The 17,368-nt window shown below is 45.9% G+C and overlaps 1 protein-coding gene across 1 annotated transcript in view; it reads left to right on the top strand.

Annotated features, from left to right (window-relative positions):
• Nucleotides 1–4,435: 4,435 nt before the first annotated feature.
• LOC132385917 (nuclear factor 7, brain-like) overlaps nucleotides 4,436–17,368 on the top strand; it is a 35,894-nt gene continuing 22,961 nt past the window's right edge. The window contains exons 1-5 of the mRNA XM_059958153.1: nucleotides 4,436–4,852; nucleotides 5,461–5,556; nucleotides 5,967–6,200; nucleotides 8,010–8,032; nucleotides 8,119–8,237. Coding sequence (XP_059814136.1) covers nucleotides 4,442–4,852; nucleotides 5,461–5,556; nucleotides 5,967–6,200; nucleotides 8,010–8,032; nucleotides 8,119–8,237 — 883 coding nt within the window. The 5' untranslated portion in view covers nucleotides 4,436–4,441. The remainder of the gene's footprint in view (nucleotides 4,853–5,460; nucleotides 5,557–5,966; nucleotides 6,201–8,009; nucleotides 8,033–8,118; nucleotides 8,238–17,368) is intronic.

The raw sequence follows: 17,368 nt of genomic DNA, 5'->3' as shown, positions 1-17,368 counted from the left end.
CTGACAGGACTCAGATGAGGAGTGCGGCAAATCTTTGGATCTTTTCCCCACAAGGTTTCTAAATTCACAAGGAATATTGAAGGGCTGAGCGAAGATGGGAACGTTGGAGGAAAGTGTCGCTGAGGTCAAAGATCAGCCAGGATCGGAGCGTAAGGCAGAACTGGGGCAAGGGGCCGAATGGACACGACTGCTGCAGTTTCTTATTTTCTAAAGCACGAATTTACCTTTGCGCCTTGTTCTCCCTTGGCCTTCAGCCCTTCCGATTACCCAGGGGAGCGGTGAGATTACCGGAGATCCATCGGCTGCCGTTGCGGGTCAGATCCGGGCTCCCAGCAGCCGGAGACAGGTCTGGGAGGGAACTCCGGACAATAGGCCCTGATCCTCGGCAGGAAAAGACCGGCCACCCTCCGTGGTGCCTAAACATCTCACAGAATCTCTGCCAGTCTCTTCACCTCCGCCATGGGAAGGATTCACCCGGCCGGTGTTGCAGCCTTTACCCGAAGTGTAGCTCCCGATCTCCAGCCTCTCCCCGGGTCCACTCGCTCTGAGCTCCAAACCTCGGACCGCTCCGAACATTCTTTATCCCGCCTACTGGCACTCAGCCAATGGGAGCAAGACACTCCCAGCGGTGCCGCTGTTTGGCTGTAAGTGTGACTGACGGGCTGCTACCGGGAGCTGGAGATGTCAGTCACAGTTTGTTCTCGGAATCGAAGGAATTTCCCTGAAACTTAAACTTCAGAGTAAATTTTATTATCAGAGTACGGATAACTCACCACATACAACCTCGAGAAGCATTCTGCTGCGGACACAGAGAAGATCGACAGAATAGTAACTATAACTGGATCAGTGAATGATCAGCCAGAGTGCGGAAGACAATAAACTGTGCAAATTCAAATATAAATAATTAGCAATAAATAACAGGAACATGATATAATCGCAGCGGCTGCTGATGGAGCTCCGGAGCTCTCACCGCTCCCCTGTGCAATCCACCGGCAGAAGGCCAAGGGAGAACAAGGCGCAAAGCGGAACTCGTGTGTTATAAAATAAGAAACAGGAGGAGGCGTGGCTATTCGGCCCCTTTTGCCTGATCTGCCCTTCACTCAGAACATAAAACCATAAGACACAGGAGCAGAATTAAGCCGCCTGGCCCATCGAGTCTGTTCCGCCGTTCGATCATGGATGATTCTTTTTCTCTCCTGAACCCCAGTTCCCGGCTTCTCCCCGTAGCCTTTGCTGTCATGTCCAATCAAGAACCTATCATCTCCTCCTTAATGACACGCACTGACGTGGCCTCCACAGCTGCATGTGGCTACGAATTCCACAAATTTACCACGCCTTTATCTAGACATTTCTCCGCATCTCTGTTTTGAAAGGGATCCCCATACCCTGAGTCTGTGCAACAAATTCCACAGATTCACCACCCTCTGGCTAATAAAAATTCTTCGCATCTCAGTTCTGAATGGGTGCCCTTCAATCCTCAAGTCACGTCCTCTCGTACTAGACTCCCCCACCATGGGAAACAACATTGTCACATCCACTCTGCCCATGCCTTTCAACATTCGAAATGTTTCTGTGAGGTTCCCCCTCGTTCTTCTAATATGTTCCTCATATGTTAACCCTCTCATTCCCGGAATCATTCTAGTGAATCTTGTCTGAACCCTCTCCAATGTCAGAACATCCTTTCTTAAATAAGGAGCCCAAAACTGCACACAGTATTCCAAGTGAGGTCTTACCAGTGCCTTATAGAGCCTCAACATCACACCCCTGCCCCTATATTCTATTCCTCTAGAAATGAATGCCAACATTGCATTCGCCTTCTTCACCACCGATTCAACCTGGAGGTTAACCTTAAGGGTGTCCTGCAGGAGCACTCCCAAGTCCCAATGCATGTCAGACCTTTGAATTCTCTCTCCATTTAAATAATAGTCTGCCCGTTTATTTCTTCTACCAATGTCCATGACCATACACTTTTCAACATTGTATTTCATTTGCCACTTCTTTGACCATTCTCCCAAACTATCCAAGTCTCTCTGCAGACTCTCTGTTTCCTCAGCACTGCCGTCCCCTCCACCTATCTTTGTATCATCAGCAAATTTAGCCACAAAGCCATCTATTCCATAATCCAAATCGTTGATATACAACGTAAAAAGAAGCAGCTCCAACACGGACCACTGTGGAACACCACTGGTAACCGGCAGCCAACCAGAATGGGATCCATTTATTCCCTCTCTGTGTTTCCTGCCAATCAGCCAACGCTCTATCCACATATGTATCCGCAGTGCCATGGGCTCTTATCTTGTTTAGCAGCCTCATATGCGGCACCTTGTCAAAGTCCTTCTGAAAATCCAAATACACAACATCCACTGCATTTCCCTTGTCTAGCCGACTTGTAATCTCCTCAAAAAATTGCACTAGGTTTGTCAGGCAGGATTTTCCTTAAAGGAAACCATGCTGAGTTTTGCCTATCTTGTCTTATCACTCCAGATACTCCGTAACCTCATCCTTGTCAATCGACTCCAACAACTTCCCAACCACCGATGTCAACCTAACAAGTCTATGGATTTCTTTTTGCTTCCTTGCCCCCTTCTTAAATAGCGGAGTCCTCCGGAAATAGGCCAGAATCTATTGACTTTTGAAAGACCATTGCTAATGCCTCCGCGATCTCCACAGATACTTCCTTCAAAACACAAGGGTGCATTCCATCTGGTCCTGGAGATTTATCTACCCTTAGACTATTCAGTTTCCTGAGTACTTTCTCTGTCGTAATTGTGACTGCGCACATTTCTCTTCCCTGACACCCTTGAGTGTCCGGTATACTGCTGATATCTTCCTCAGTGAGGACTGATACAAATACTCGTTCAGTTCCTCAGCCATCTCCTTATCTCCCATTACAATTTCTCCAGCATCATTTTCTATCTGTCCTGTATCTGCTCTCACCTGTATTTTTATATACTTGAACAAGTCCTGCTGTTCCTTCCCCAATCCTGTCAATATCCTGTGAGATTGAGCTTGTCCCTTTTGCTTCTCTAATTCTGAGACAGGCCCAATGCGATCAGTATCAGTCAGACCACCTCCGATTTCACTCATTTTGTTACGATGATTCGTTGTGGGAGCATCTCAATGGACGGTAAGTGAGTGCAGTCATCCTGTGTTGTTCCCGAGCCTGATGGTTGAGGTGTAAAAACTGTTCCTGAGCTTGGTGGTGCGAGTTCAGAGGCTCTTGTACCTTCTACCTGATTGCAGCAGCGAGAAAAGAGCCTGGCCTAGGTGGTGAGCATCTCTGATGATGGACGCTGCTCTACTCCGACTGCGTTTCATGTCGATGTGCTCAGTGGTTGGGATGATCCACCCGGGATGTACCGGGCCGAATCCAACACCTTGTGTCGGTTCATCAGGAGGGCGATGCACTACTTTGATCATCGTGCCAAACGTTACCTGGGGAGAGGGAAATTGCTAATGCCTCCGCAATCTCCACAGCTACTTCCTTCAGAACACGAGGGTTCATTCCATCTGGTCTGGGAGATATATCTACCCTTAGACTGAAGGAAATGGCAATCGAGATTTCGAGTTGAGACAGTCCTGCTGAAGGATCTCGACCTGAAAGTCGATTTTACATTTCTCACCACAGATGCTGCCTGACCCGCTCAGTCCCTCGAGTTTCTTACTCGAGATTCCAGCATCTGCAGTCACTTGTGCCTCTCTTTTCAGAACTTGTCCCTTTCAGTCCTGCCTCATACTGAACCAAGCTCTTCTCTCCGGATTATTTCTGTTCTGCTTCTTCTTTAGCCCATTACTTCTACCGGGACACAGGCCGTCAACAGCAGCTCGTCAGAGTCCCCTGTCCAGGGTGAAGGTTACCGGCCCTGTGGCTTCTCCTTTCACAGCAGGACTTCAATCGTCTTCCAGGGGAAGGACCTTCCGGTATCAAGGATGAGGACTTTGGAGGTTCATTTGACATTTCTGTGCACTGCCACTTTTCGGGACGAGGTTGCAAACCCCAGGCCCAACGCCGCTCCTTTAGCAGCCGGGTTCAGGCAGTCCACGGCCGAGTATTCATTTATGTTCTGATCTGTTTAATGTGCTGCTGATCTCACCCTGCGATTGAAATTACCACTATTACTTCCCATTGAACACAACCAGCAGCAGAAGGTTCATTCCCTGAGACTGTTCCGACATGCTTAATCTGTTTGTGATCCCTCCCTGATAGAGATACAATTCCTCCCTCAGACAGCAACATAATGTTCATTCCCTGAGACTGTTCCGACATGCTTAATCTGTTTCTAATTCCTCCCTGATAGAGATACAATTCCTCCCTCAGACAGCAAAATAATGTTCATTCCCTGAGACTGCAGCGCCCGTAGTGGACAATCGCGGTACTGCAGGGGATCAGCAGCTCCCCGAAAGTGAAAGCATTCTGAATCAGGAAGTGCTGGGAGTTAACATGGCTTCGAAAGGACAGGCCGACAGTTTGAGCGAGGAGGTGATTTGTCCCACCTGCCTGGATTTCTTCACCGATCCGGTATCACTGGAGTGCGGACACAACTTCTGTCGCTCTTGTATCACACGGTGTTGGGAAAGGGAGGAGAGAAACTCCTGCCCGGAATGTAGAGAGGTGTTTGCTGACCGCACCCTCAGGGTGAATCGGGCCTTAGCAAATCTGGCTGAAAAAGTTCGGAATCTAAGCCTGAACCCGAAAAGGAAGGAAATTAAACATCACTGCGAGGAACATGAGGAAGAACTGAAGTTGTTTTGTGAAACGGACAAGACACTGATCTGTCTGGTCTGTAGAGACGCGCAGGAACACAGAGAGCACCGCTTCATGCCGATTAAAGAAGCTGTTAAAAACTACAAGGTAAAAACTAACGTTAGTTCAATACTTAACATATTATATTATATTATACTTAACAGCCCAGACCCACCCCTCCCCACAACTCTCCACGCTCTGTAACGATCGTAAGCTCTGTAACTCCCTGATCCATTCGCTCTTCCCCACTGATCTCCCTCCTGGCAATGTTACCTGCAAGTTGGACAAGTGCTACACCTGACTCCTAACCTCCTCCCCCGTCACCATTCAGGGCCGCAAACAGCCCGGTCCCTCCTGTTTCTTCCATGGTCGATTGTCCTCTCGTATTAGATTCCCTCTTCTCCAGCCCTTTACCTCTTCCACCTGTCCCCTCTCAGCTTCTCACTTCATCATCCTCCCCCACGTTCCCCCTCACGTTGTCTCACCCGTCACCTGTCAGCTGGTTCTCGTCCCCAACCTTTTCATTCTGGCTTCTGTCCCATTCCTTGCCAGTCCTAATGAAGGGTCTCATCCCGAAACACCGACTGTTTATTTCCCCTGAATAGATGCTGCCTGACTCACTGAGTTCCTCCGGCATTTTGTGTAATAATCGGGTTTGATCACCTGTTTCTTTTGATGCATCTTTGTTTCTATTTCCTTCACTCTCTGACTTCCAGGATCAGATAAAATCTTCCTTAGACTCTCTCACAAAAAAGAAATCAGACTTCCAGGAAAAGGAGCAGCAACAGAAAGAGAAGATTTCCGGAGTTCTGGTGAGGCATCCTGAGCGGAATTTCTGATATAACTGTCGAGTTTTGCTCCATTTAATGCAGAATAGCCGATTATCGCAGCTCCAGTGACCTGGGTTCGATTCTGACCTCTGTTGCTGTCTGTGTGGAGTTTGCATGCTCTCCCCGTGACCACGAGAGGCTCCGACACATCGCAAGGACATGCCGGATGAATGGCTAATTACCGTTAACCCTGAAAAGGTGGGGAGGGTGTGTGTGAATCAGATGGGAGTTTATGGGTCAATATGTGAGAGTAGGTTTCAGGAAAACGTGAGGGAATGGAGTTGACGGGAATGCACTCAGATGTAGCATGGACTCTGATGGACAGAACCTTATGACAAAAGGAAACAAAACACAGCAATGCAGTATATTAATCTTCACCTTTCCTTCGACAGGAACAGTCACACAGCGTTCAGTCCCACATCACATCCCAGTTTGCTGAACTGCGCCAGATTATCACTGAGAAAGAGCAGAGCTTACTGAGGGATCTCAGGGAAGAAGAGAAGAGGATTCTCAACCCAATGGAGAAAAATCTCCTAGCTCTTCAAGAGAATATAAGGATTATTCAGGGGGAAATCACTAAATTAAAGGAACAGATGGATCAAAAAGACAGTGTGATATTTCTCAAGGTGAGGGATTAAATTTCAATTTGTTTCTGTCAAAGGGCACTAAATGAACAGTGGTATATTTGAGATAAACACAGCACAGCGGCAAATTCTAACAAATCAATTGTAGCTGCTGGTGACCTCACACAAGTTGTTATACCTGCATGATGCGCCCTCCCATCACTCCAATAATGACATTTTAAAATGTCCAAGATACGCTTTCAGTCCTTCATTAGCAAAACACAATCTCGAAGCGATGAAACTTCAGGGTAATTCACTGTAAAGTAAGCTGCAACACAGCGGTCAAGAACAGAATGAAATCCGCCCATCTCCAGATCAAAACCGCCCAGAAGAAAGTACGGAGACGTAACATTTTCCCTTCAGTTTTACCACGTCCCCACTCACGTGACGAGTTACCATAATAAACACGTAACGCAGAATACAATGCAGACAGAAAACAGATGTGTTGCTCCTACACACAGCATTTACAAATGGCAGTAAACTGTTTCTCACCAGACAATTGATGTAACTATTCAGGGTTGTTGTTGTCCCATAATAATAAGATTATGAAGGGATTGGACACGCTGGAGGCAGGAAGCATGTTCCCGCTGATGGGTGAGTCCAGAACCAGAGGCCACATTTTAAGAATAAGGGGTAGGCCATTTAGAACAGAGATGCGGAAAACTTTTTCACCCAGAGAGTGGTGGATATGTGGAATGTTCTGCCCCAGAAGGCAGTGGAGGCCAAGTCTCTGGATGCTTTCAAGAGAGAGTTAGATAGAGCTCTTATAGATCGTGAGGTCAAGGGATATGGGGAGAGGGCAGGAATGGGGTACTGATTGTGTATGATCAGCCATGATCACAGTGAATGGCCGTGCTGGCTAGAAGGGCCGAATGGCCTACTCCTGCACCTATTGTCTATTGTCCCACAACTGGGCTTCCACAACTTCTGCACATCCCAGGACAGAATGCAAATTTCTCTGAAATTATTTACTCTGATCATAACACAGAGCTGCTGACTGTGTCCTTAAGTACGTTTAGTGTCCTCTAAAACTCTCATTAACTCCCATTTCTAGTCACAGGCTGTGAGTGTGTCTTGTGCGGTGGGTGTGAGGGTCTCTTTGTCAATCAGTAAGAACAAAGAATTTGACCCACACATCAGACTTATCTTCTGTATCTGGTTTCCATCAGATTAGAGAAACTATTATTGTTTCTTTACTTTTACAGATAACATTGAAATGAACGTTCAACTGTTCAAAACATAACCAGGCTATTCGGCCAATTTTCTCCTCTCAATTTCCCTGCTTCACAATCCTCCTGCCACTTGCTCACCACAACCAGCAACAGAGCCCCAAAATCTCTGGCCCCTCACGTGCTTATCCAGCCTCCCCATTACATTCAATCTCAAATGTTCCATTTCAACCACTCCTGTGGCAGCGAGTTCCACATCCTCCTCACTAAATTTCTCGTGGAATTTGTTAAAATCCATCTGGAACTACATCTCCCCAAGAGTCTCCCCATAAATAGAGGTACTTCCTCCACCCGCACATAATCACATACATCACTGATCTTAAATTCCTCCATCCTATCACCCTGATGTCATATCCAGATGATAATGCACAGCCTGTCCTGTCTTCCCTGTAAGTTTCATCCTCTCAGTGATGGTCTGACATTCAGAAACTTTCCTTGTAAGTTACCCTGTGGTTCTGTATTGTCCGTGTGTGTGAGTGATTGCGGGAGAGGGAATTTTCAACACTTTGTAATCATTTGGATGAAATTCAGGATGTGGACAGTAAGTCCAAGTCTAATCGCATTTGTGTTTTATTTATTTCAGGAGGAAGCTCGGCGGAACAGGAGGTAGGACAGGCTATTTACTGAAACCCTGAATGGATTTGAAAATAGTTCAGAATAGCAATTTATAACCAGCAGTTTAATATTTACAGGATTAATGACAATATCCAGGAATTGTCAGTGACAAATGAGACCTTACCTGTTGAAAAATTCGATCACCTCTATTTGTTGAACACAGTCCTGAGAGAAACGCTTGATGCTATTAATCGAGGTAAAACTTACAAAGATTCATTTCTCCTTGTTTATGTAGCTCAAATCAGTTCCAATTTGAGGCAAAGATTACCTGTAATACTGGGCTGAAGGGGAACTGAAGTTTATTCCACATCAACTCCACCGACTGGGGGACATCACTGTCACATGGTCAGCTGGAGATGTCAGACCACTGGAGACATCAGCACAGGGTCACAATACAACCAAATACACGGGACTGGCAGATGAACCACCGTGTCCCGATCCCAAGCACACTGCACTAACATACCAGGACATGAGTTGGATCTACCAGAGGAGCGGGGAATTTAATACTGACGATAATATTGTAGGGAATAAAAGAGGGTATCAGAGTAGTGACAGGGATTGTCAGGAAAATACACAAGTCCTTCATGTGCCCTGTGAGTGCAGACTCTGACTGACACAGGTCTTCCCCCTTCCGGATCAGCAACTCTCACTGTTGTTAGAGGCAGAAGAGGGGAGTGGTCGTGATCGGAGACTGAATCATCAGGGGAACAGACAGGAGAATCTATTGATGTGAACGGGACACCCGAATGGTATGTTGCCTCCTGGGTGCCAGGGTCAGGGATGGGTATCAGTGCATTAGGGAATCGTCAGGGGAACAGACAGGAAAATCTATTGATGTGAACGGGACACCCGAATGGTTTGTTACCTCCTGGGTGCCAGGGTCAGGGATGCCTCGAATCGTGTCCGCAGCATTTTAGAGAGGGAGGGAAAAGAGCCAGATATCTTGGTAAATTTATGACAATGACATTGGAAGTAAAAGCAAAGAGGACCTGAAAATAGAATTTGGAGAGCTTGGTAGAAAGCTCAGAAGCAGCACCCCCAGGGTTGTAATTTCTGGATTGCTGCCTGTGCCACGTGCTGGTGGGGGTAGAAACAGGATAATTTGACAGATAAACATGGCTGAGAAGATGGTGCTGGGGACAGGGATTCAGGTTCTTGGATCATCAGGATCTGTTCTGGTAGAGGAACGAACTGCTCAAAAGGGGTGGGTCGCACCTCGACCTGAGGGAGAACAATATTCTCACAGAGAGGTTTGATAGAGCTGTTGGGGAGGGTCTGAACTAATTTGTTGGGGGGGGGGGGTCGGGAACTGGAGTGAAGGGATAGGACTGATGGTAAAATGCAAAGATAGCGTGCAGTCAGACTGTCAGATATGGCGGACAGATGCGAGGACAAAATGTCAGCCAGCAGGGTGAGTGTCAGTGCATTAGAGATGCAGATTTAAAAAGGGTAGCAGATACAGTACACAAAGTGTTATATCTGAATGCATGGAGTATGAGAAATAAGGTGGATGATCTTGTTGCACCATTACCGATTGTCAGGTGTGATATTGTGGCCATCACGGAATCATGGTTGTAGTTGGGATCTGAATGTCCAAGGTTACACAATGTATCGGTGGTGTAGGAAGGTCGGGTGAGGGGGTGGTGTGGCTCTGCTGGCAAATCAGCAGCTAGATGTGACATAGGATTAGAAGATGTTGAATCCTTGTGGGTTGAGGTAAGGAACTGCAAAAGTAAAAATGACACTGACACCAGTCATATACAGGCCTCCCAACAGTCAGTGGGTTGAGGCCCACAGATTACAACTGGAAATAGAAAAGGCTGATGAAAAGGACAATGTTATGATAATCATGGGAGATTTCAACATGCAGGTCAATTGGGGATATCAGGTTGGTAAAGGATTTCAAGAGAGTGAGTTTGTTGAATGCAATGTGATGGCTTTCTAGAGCAGTTTGTCGTTGAGCCTACTCGGGGAACAGCTCTACTGGATTGGGTGTTATGTATTGAACCAGAGGTGAGTAGTTAAAAGAAACCTTAGGAGGCAGAGCTCACAACATGACCGAGTTCAACTTGAAATCTGATAAGGAGACAGTAAAGCCTGACATTGTAGTATTTCAGAGGAGTAAAAGAAATTACAGTGGTCTGAGAGAGGAGTTGGCCAAAGCAAATTGGAAGGAGATGCTGCCAGGGATGAGAGCAGAGCAGAAATGGTGTCTGTTTCTGGGAAAATGAGGATAGATGTACTCCAAAAATAAATAAATACTCAAATGGCGAAATAGTACAACCATGGTTGACAAGGGAAGACAAGTTAATGTAAAGGCAAAGGAGAGGGCATACAACTAAACAAAAATTATTCGGAAGAGAGAGGATTGGGAAGCTTTTAAATATCTACAGAGAGGAACTAAAAGGATGATTGGGTGGGAAAAAATAAACAAGAAATTGATTTGAATTGAACTGGCCTGGTTGAAGAAGCTGTCCCGGAGCCTGTTGCTCCCGGCTTTTATGCTGCGGTACCGTATCCCGGATGGTAGCAACTGGTACAGGTTGTGGTTGGGGTGACTCTGGTATCCAATGATCCTTCTGGCCCTTTTTACACACCTATCTTTGGAAAACAAGATAGCAAACAATATCCAATTATTTTTCAAGTATTGTAAAAAAAATAAAACAGAGATGAGAGTGGATATAGGACAGCTAGAAAATGAGGCTGGATGCATAATAACAGAGGATAAAGAGATGGCAGATAAGCCAAATATTTTGCACCAGTATTCACCGTGGAAGACACCAGCACTGTGCCCGGTGTTGAAGAGTGCGAGGGAAGAGAAGTGAGTGCAGTTACTGTTACAAGGGACAAGCTGCTCAAAAAGCTGAAAGCCCTAAAGTTACATAAGTCACCCAGACCAGATGAACTGCACCCTAGTGTTCTGAAAGAGGTCGCAGTAGAAATTATGGAGGCATTCCAAATGATCTTTCAAAATCATTGGACCCTGGCATGGTGCCAGAGGACTGGAAAATGGCAAATGTCACTTGACTCTTTAAGTAAGGAGGAAGGCAGCAGAAAGGAAATTATTGACCAGTTTGCCTCACCTCTGTGGTTGGGAAGAAATTGGAGTCAGTTGTTAAGGGTGAGGCTATGGAATACTTGGTGACACTGGACAAGATAGGACAAGTCAGCATGGCTTCGTTAAGGGAATATCCTGCCTGACAAACCTGTTGGGATTCTTTGAGGAGATTACAAGCAGGATCAATAAAGGGGATGCAGTGGATGTTGTATATTTGGAATCTCAGAAGGCCTTTGACAAAGTGCCACGCATGAAGGTGGTAACCAGATTAAGAGGCCATGGTATTACAGAAAAGTTACAGGCATGGTCAGAACATTGGCTGATAGGTAGGAAACAGCGAAGGAGAGTAAACGGAACCTTTCCTGGTTGGCTGCCAGTGACTCGTGTTCCACAGGGACACAGGTGTTAGGACACCTTCATTTTATGCTGTATATCAAGATTTAGCTGATGGAATAGACAGTAAGATAGAGGAGCAGAAAAAGGCCATTCGGCCCATTGAGTTTGCTCCAATATTCAGTCATGGGAAGACCCAATTCTTCCGGACATCCACACTCCCCTGCTTTCACCCCATATCATTTGATGCCCTGGCTAAATGAGAACCAGTACATCTCTGCCTTAAATATGCCTTGGCCTCCACAGCCACATGTCGCAACAAATTCCACAGATTCTCCACAGACACTGACTAAAGTAATTTCTCTGCATCTCAGTTCTAAAAGGACGTCCTTCAATCCTGAAGTCATACCCTCTTGTCCAAGAGTAGATGGCTTTGTTTCCAGGTTTTGCAGATGATACGAAGATTGGCAGTGGGGCCGGTAGTGTTGAGGAAACAGTTAGGCCTGACAAGGACTTGGATGAGGAGAATGGGAAAGAAATTGGCAAATTATATACAATGTTGGAAAATACATGGTCCTGCACTTTGGTCGTAGAAATAATGTGCAGATTTTTTTTTTCAAATGGGGAGAAAATCAAAAAAATCTGAGACGAAATTGGACTTAGCAGTCATTCTGCAGAACATCCTAAATGGTAACTTGCAGGTAGAGTCAGTGGTGAGGAAGGCAAATCCAATGTTAGCATTGAATTCAATCGGTTTAAATAGCATTCATTTCAAGAGCAGGGATGTGATGCTGAGGATTTATAAGGCACTGGTGAAGACTCACCTTGAGTATTGTGAACAATTTTGGGCTCCTCGTCTAAGAAAAGATGTGCTGGCATTGCAGAAGGTTCATTTCATAAGGATGATTCCAGGAATGAAAGGGTTATCATACGAGGAACGTTTGATAGCTTTGTGTCTGTACTCGCTGGAATTTAGAAAGATGAGGGGGAATCTCATTGAAACCTTTCAAATGTTGAAAGTCCTAGAAATCTTTCAAATGTTGAAAGTCCTAGACAGAGTAGATGTGGAAAGGATGTTTCCCATGGTGGTGGAGTTTAGGACAAGAGGGCACAGCCTCAAGACAGAGGGGGAATCTATTTAAAACATGTGGAGAAATTTGTGCCAGCAGCTAGTGAATTTGTGGAACCTGTTGGGTGTATTTAAGGCAGAGCTTGATAGGTTCTAGATTGGACACAGCATCAAAGGTTACGGGGAGAAGACCAGGTAGTGGGGCTGAGGAGGGAAAAAAGGATCAGCAATTATTGAATGGCGGAGCAGACTCGATAGGAAAATGGCCTAATTCTGCTCCTATGTCTTATGGTGATCAGACCACTACATTGAAGCATTGTGAGAATGAGCTCGGACTCACCAACAAGCATTGACATGGGTCAAGATTTCATCTCGGGAGAAGCACACACAGCATAAGCGGCCTGGCAAAGCTCCCTCACACACATACACAGGAAGGATTGGCAGATTGTAGTCAGAGCCTCAGCAATGTACGTTGTTATTTCCCTCAGTAACCTGGAAACCAGACTCTTCAGAGACAGTCATTTATTGATTTAAACAACTCAATCATGTGTGACACATTGTCAACACACACCAGACATGTGATGACACACTGTAACATAAAAACTTCTTCAATGTGCATACTCTCCTTCAGTGTGTATACACTCCACACGGATATTTACCACAATCAACACACACACACACACACACACACACACACACACACACACACACACACACACACACACACACACACACACGCACACACACACACGCGCGCGATATACTATCAGAGTGTGACACACAGCCACAGAAATAGGCACAAATTCCCATTTAGGATTGAAATCTGCCGTCCTTACCCAGTCTGTCTGTTCTGTGGCACTGAGCTGCCGTCTGACGTGACGTCACATCAACACTTCACAGGCAGACTCCGGGGTGAGATTCCTCAGGAGGATGATCTGGGAGGGTTTGATGGATGTTGAACTCACGGCCCACTTCATCAATCTGCAAGACTAAGATGTCTTCTTGAGCATGTCCCATTGGTGTGTGTTTGCCCCCCCCCCCCATCCCTCTAACCATTTCCCATCTGTGTATTTATTTTAAAATATGTTATTTTTTACCTGTTTCGACAGCGTCTGAGGGCAAATTCCGTTCACCAACCTCCCTCTCTCTGAGAATGTTACCCGATTTCCCATCTCACTTTCAATCGGAGGCCTCTGGTTCTGTACTCCCATTTCTCGGAAAAAGAACGTTATTTAAGCTCCTTAGAATTATTTACCTTGATAAGGGGTCATACCTGAACATCCTACACTACAGCTGAATAGCCCAAGCTTACTCTCTGCTTTTAACCCAAGCCCCCAGTCCTGGTAACATCCTCCTGAAGCCTCCTGTCCAGTGTAATGACATCCTCCCCATATTTGGGAACCGGAAAAGCAGACAATGCTCCAAGTGTGGTCTATCATCGACATCAAAGGCCTTGCTGAATTTCATGTGGACAGTGTGGAATAGGCTGATGAATACACGACTGAAGGTGGTTTTTTAGATTGGGACAAGAAGGGCGGCGTGGGAGCTAAATTCTGAAGGAAGGCAGTGCACATTAGCTAAAGGTTTAAAAAGTTCATGTGCTTGGTGAAGTAAGTGGGTGAGTAGACCTATCTTTCTTTGTTTCATTCCTGTAGAATTAGGTAGCATGACTGCAGGGTCAGTGCTTTGTTCAGGGTGTCAGATGTGGGAATCCTGGGAGACTTCCAGCCTCCCTGATAGCCACATCTGCACCAGGTGAACCGAGATTCAGCTTCTCGGAGACCGTGTTAGGGATCTGGAGCAGCAGCTTGATGACCTACTGCTTATTAGAGAAAACGAAGAGGTGATAGACAGGAGCTACAGGGCGGTAGTCATCCCTAGGCTACAGGGGTCAGAAAACTGGGTGACTGTCAGGAGAGGGAAGGGAAATGTCAGGGTAGTGAAGAGCACCACTGTGTCTGCCCCCCTCAGCAACAAGTATATCGTTTTGGATGCTGTTGAGGGGGATGACCTGACAGGGGACGGCCACGATGACCGGGTCTCTGGCACTGAGCCTGGCGCTGTTGTGCAGGAGGGAAGGAGGGAGAAGAGGAATGCGGTAGTCATAGGGGATTCCATAGTCAGGGGAACAGACAGGAGATTCTGTGAGCCTGATAGAGATACCCGCATGGTGTGCTGCCTCCCAGGTGCCAGGGTACGGGATGTCTCGGATCGGGTCCAGAATATCCTGAAGGGAGAGGGCGAGCAGCCAGCTGTCTTGGTACATGTTGGTACCAATGACACAGAGAGGAAAAGGGAGGAGGTCCTGAAGAGAGATTTCCGGGAGTTAGGAATGAAGCTGAGAAGCAGGACCTCCAGGGTAGTAACCTCAGGATTGCTACCTGTGCCACGTGCTAGCGAGGGCAAGAATAGTAGGATCAGGCTGATGAACGCGTGGCTGAGAGACTGGTGCAGGGGGCAGGGCTTCAGATTCTTGGATCATTGGGATCTCTTCTGGGGAAAGTACTACTTATTCAAAAAGGACGGGTTACACCTGAACCCGAAGGGGATCAATATTATCGCGGGAATGTTTAATAGAGCTGTTAGAGAGGGTTTAAACTAATTTGGCAGGGGGGTGGTAAACCGGAATGTTAGAGTGGAGGAGAGGGAATCTATAAATCTAAGATAGTGAGCAGTAAAGATGTCAGGAAGGACAGGCAGGTGATGGGGCAAATTTGCAGCCACTGGGATGAGTTGCAGTGCAATCAAAGCAAAACTGACCAAATACTGGACTTAAGGTGTTATACTTAAATACACACAGCATAAGGCATAAGGTGGATGATCTTGTCGTACAGCTACAGATTGGCAGGTATAACTTTGTGGCCATCACTGAGAGGTGGCTAAAGGATGCATGGCTGTGAGAGCTGAACGTCCAAGGATACACGGTGTATCGGAAGGATAGGCAGGTTGGCAGAGGGGGTGGCGTGGCTTTATTGGTATGAAATGATATTAAATCATTAGAAAGAGGTGACATAGGATCGGAAGGTGCAGAATCTTTATGGGTTGAGCTAAGAAATCGCAGGGGTAAAAGGACCCTGATGGCAGATATCTGCAGGCCTCCTAACAGCTGCAGTGATGTGGATTTCAAATTACAATAGAAAATAGAAAAGGCTTGCCAGAAGGGCAGTGTTATGATAATTGTGGGGATTTTTACATGCGAGTGGATTGGGAAAATCAGGTCGACACTGGATCTCAAGAGAGAGAAATTGTAGAATGTCTACGAGATGGCTTTTCAGAACAGCTTGTTGTTGAGCCCACTAGGGGATCAGAGGTACTGAATTGGGTATTGTGTAATGACCCAGAGGTGATTAGAGAGATTGAGGTGAAGGAACCGTTAGGAGGCAGTGATCGTAACATGATTGACTTCACTGTGAAATTTGAGAAAGAGAAGCCGAAATCCGATGTGTCGGTATTGCAGTAGAGTAAAGGAAATTACAGTGGCACGAGAGAGGAACTGGCCAAATTTGACTTGAAAGGGACATTAGGGGGAAGGACGGCCTAGCAGCAGTGGCTGGAGTTTATGTGAGGAGTGAGGAATGTGCAAGACAGATATATTCCAAAAAAGAAGAATTTTTCAAATGGAAAAAGAGAAGTCAAAGCCAAAGTGGCTGACAAGAGAAGTCAAAGCCAAAGTAAAAGCAAAGGAGAGGGCATTCAAAGAAGCAAAAATTATTGGGAAGACAGAGGATTGGGAAGTTTTAAAACGCTTACAAAAGGAAACTAAGAAGGCCATTAAGAGGGAAAAGATGAACTATGAAAGGAAGCTTGCAAATTATATCAAAGAAGATACTAAAAGTTTTGTCAAGTATATAAAGAATAAAAACGGGTGAGAGTGGATATTAGACAGATAGAAAATGATGCTGGAGAAATTGTAATGGGAGATAAGGAGATGGCTGAGGAACTGAACGAGTATTTGCATCAGTCCTCACTGAGGAAGATATCAGCAGTATACCGGACACTCAAGGGTGTCAGGGAAGAGAAGTGTGCGCAGTCACAATTACGACAGAGAAAGTACTCAGGAAGCTGGATAGTCTCAGGGTAGATAAATCTCCAGGACCAGACGGAATGCACCCTTGTGTTTTGAAGGAAGTAGCTGTGGAGATCGCGGAGGCATTAGCAATGATCTTTCAAAAGTCAATAGATTCTGGCCTGGTTCCGGAGGAGTGGAAGATTGTAAATGCCACTCTGGTATTTAAGAAAGGGGCAAGGAAGCAAAAAGTAAATTATAGACCTGTTAGATTGAGAAATGGTTGTAAAGTTTCTGGAGTCAATTGTCAAGGATGAGGTTACGGAGTACCTGGACGCATATGACAAGATAGGCCAAACTCAGCATGGTTTCCTGAAAGGAAAATCCTGCCTGACAAATCCATTGAAATTATTTGAGGAGATTACAAGTAGGCTAGACAAGGGAGATGCAGTGGATGTTGTGTATTTGGATTTTCAGAAGGCTTTTGACAAGGTGCCACACATGAGGCTGCTAAACAAGATAAGAGCCCATGGAATTATGGGAAATTTACATATGTGGATAGAGCGTTGGCTGATTGGCAGGAAACAGAGAGTGGGAATAAAGGATCCCATTCTGGTTGTCTGCCAGTTACCAGTGGCGTTCCACAGGGGTCCATGTTGGGGCCACTTCTTTTTACATTGTATATCAACGATTTGGATTATGAAATAGATGGCTTTGTGGCTAAGTTTGCTGATGATACAAAGATAAGCGGAGGGGACGGTAGTGCTGAGGAAACAGAGAGTCTGCAGAGAGACTTGGATAGATTGGGAGAATGGTCAAAGAAGTGGCAAATGAAATACAATGTTTAAAAGTGTATGGTCA

Source organism: Hypanus sabinus (assembly GCF_030144855.1).
Source record: "Hypanus sabinus isolate sHypSab1 chromosome X2 unlocalized genomic scaffold, sHypSab1.hap1 SUPER_X2_unloc_5, whole genome shotgun sequence".
Taxonomy (NCBI): Eukaryota; Metazoa; Chordata; class Chondrichthyes; order Myliobatiformes; family Dasyatidae; genus Hypanus; species Hypanus sabinus.
The sequence above is the reverse complement of the archived record's forward strand: the minus strand, read 5'-3'. Positions and strand labels throughout refer to the sequence as shown.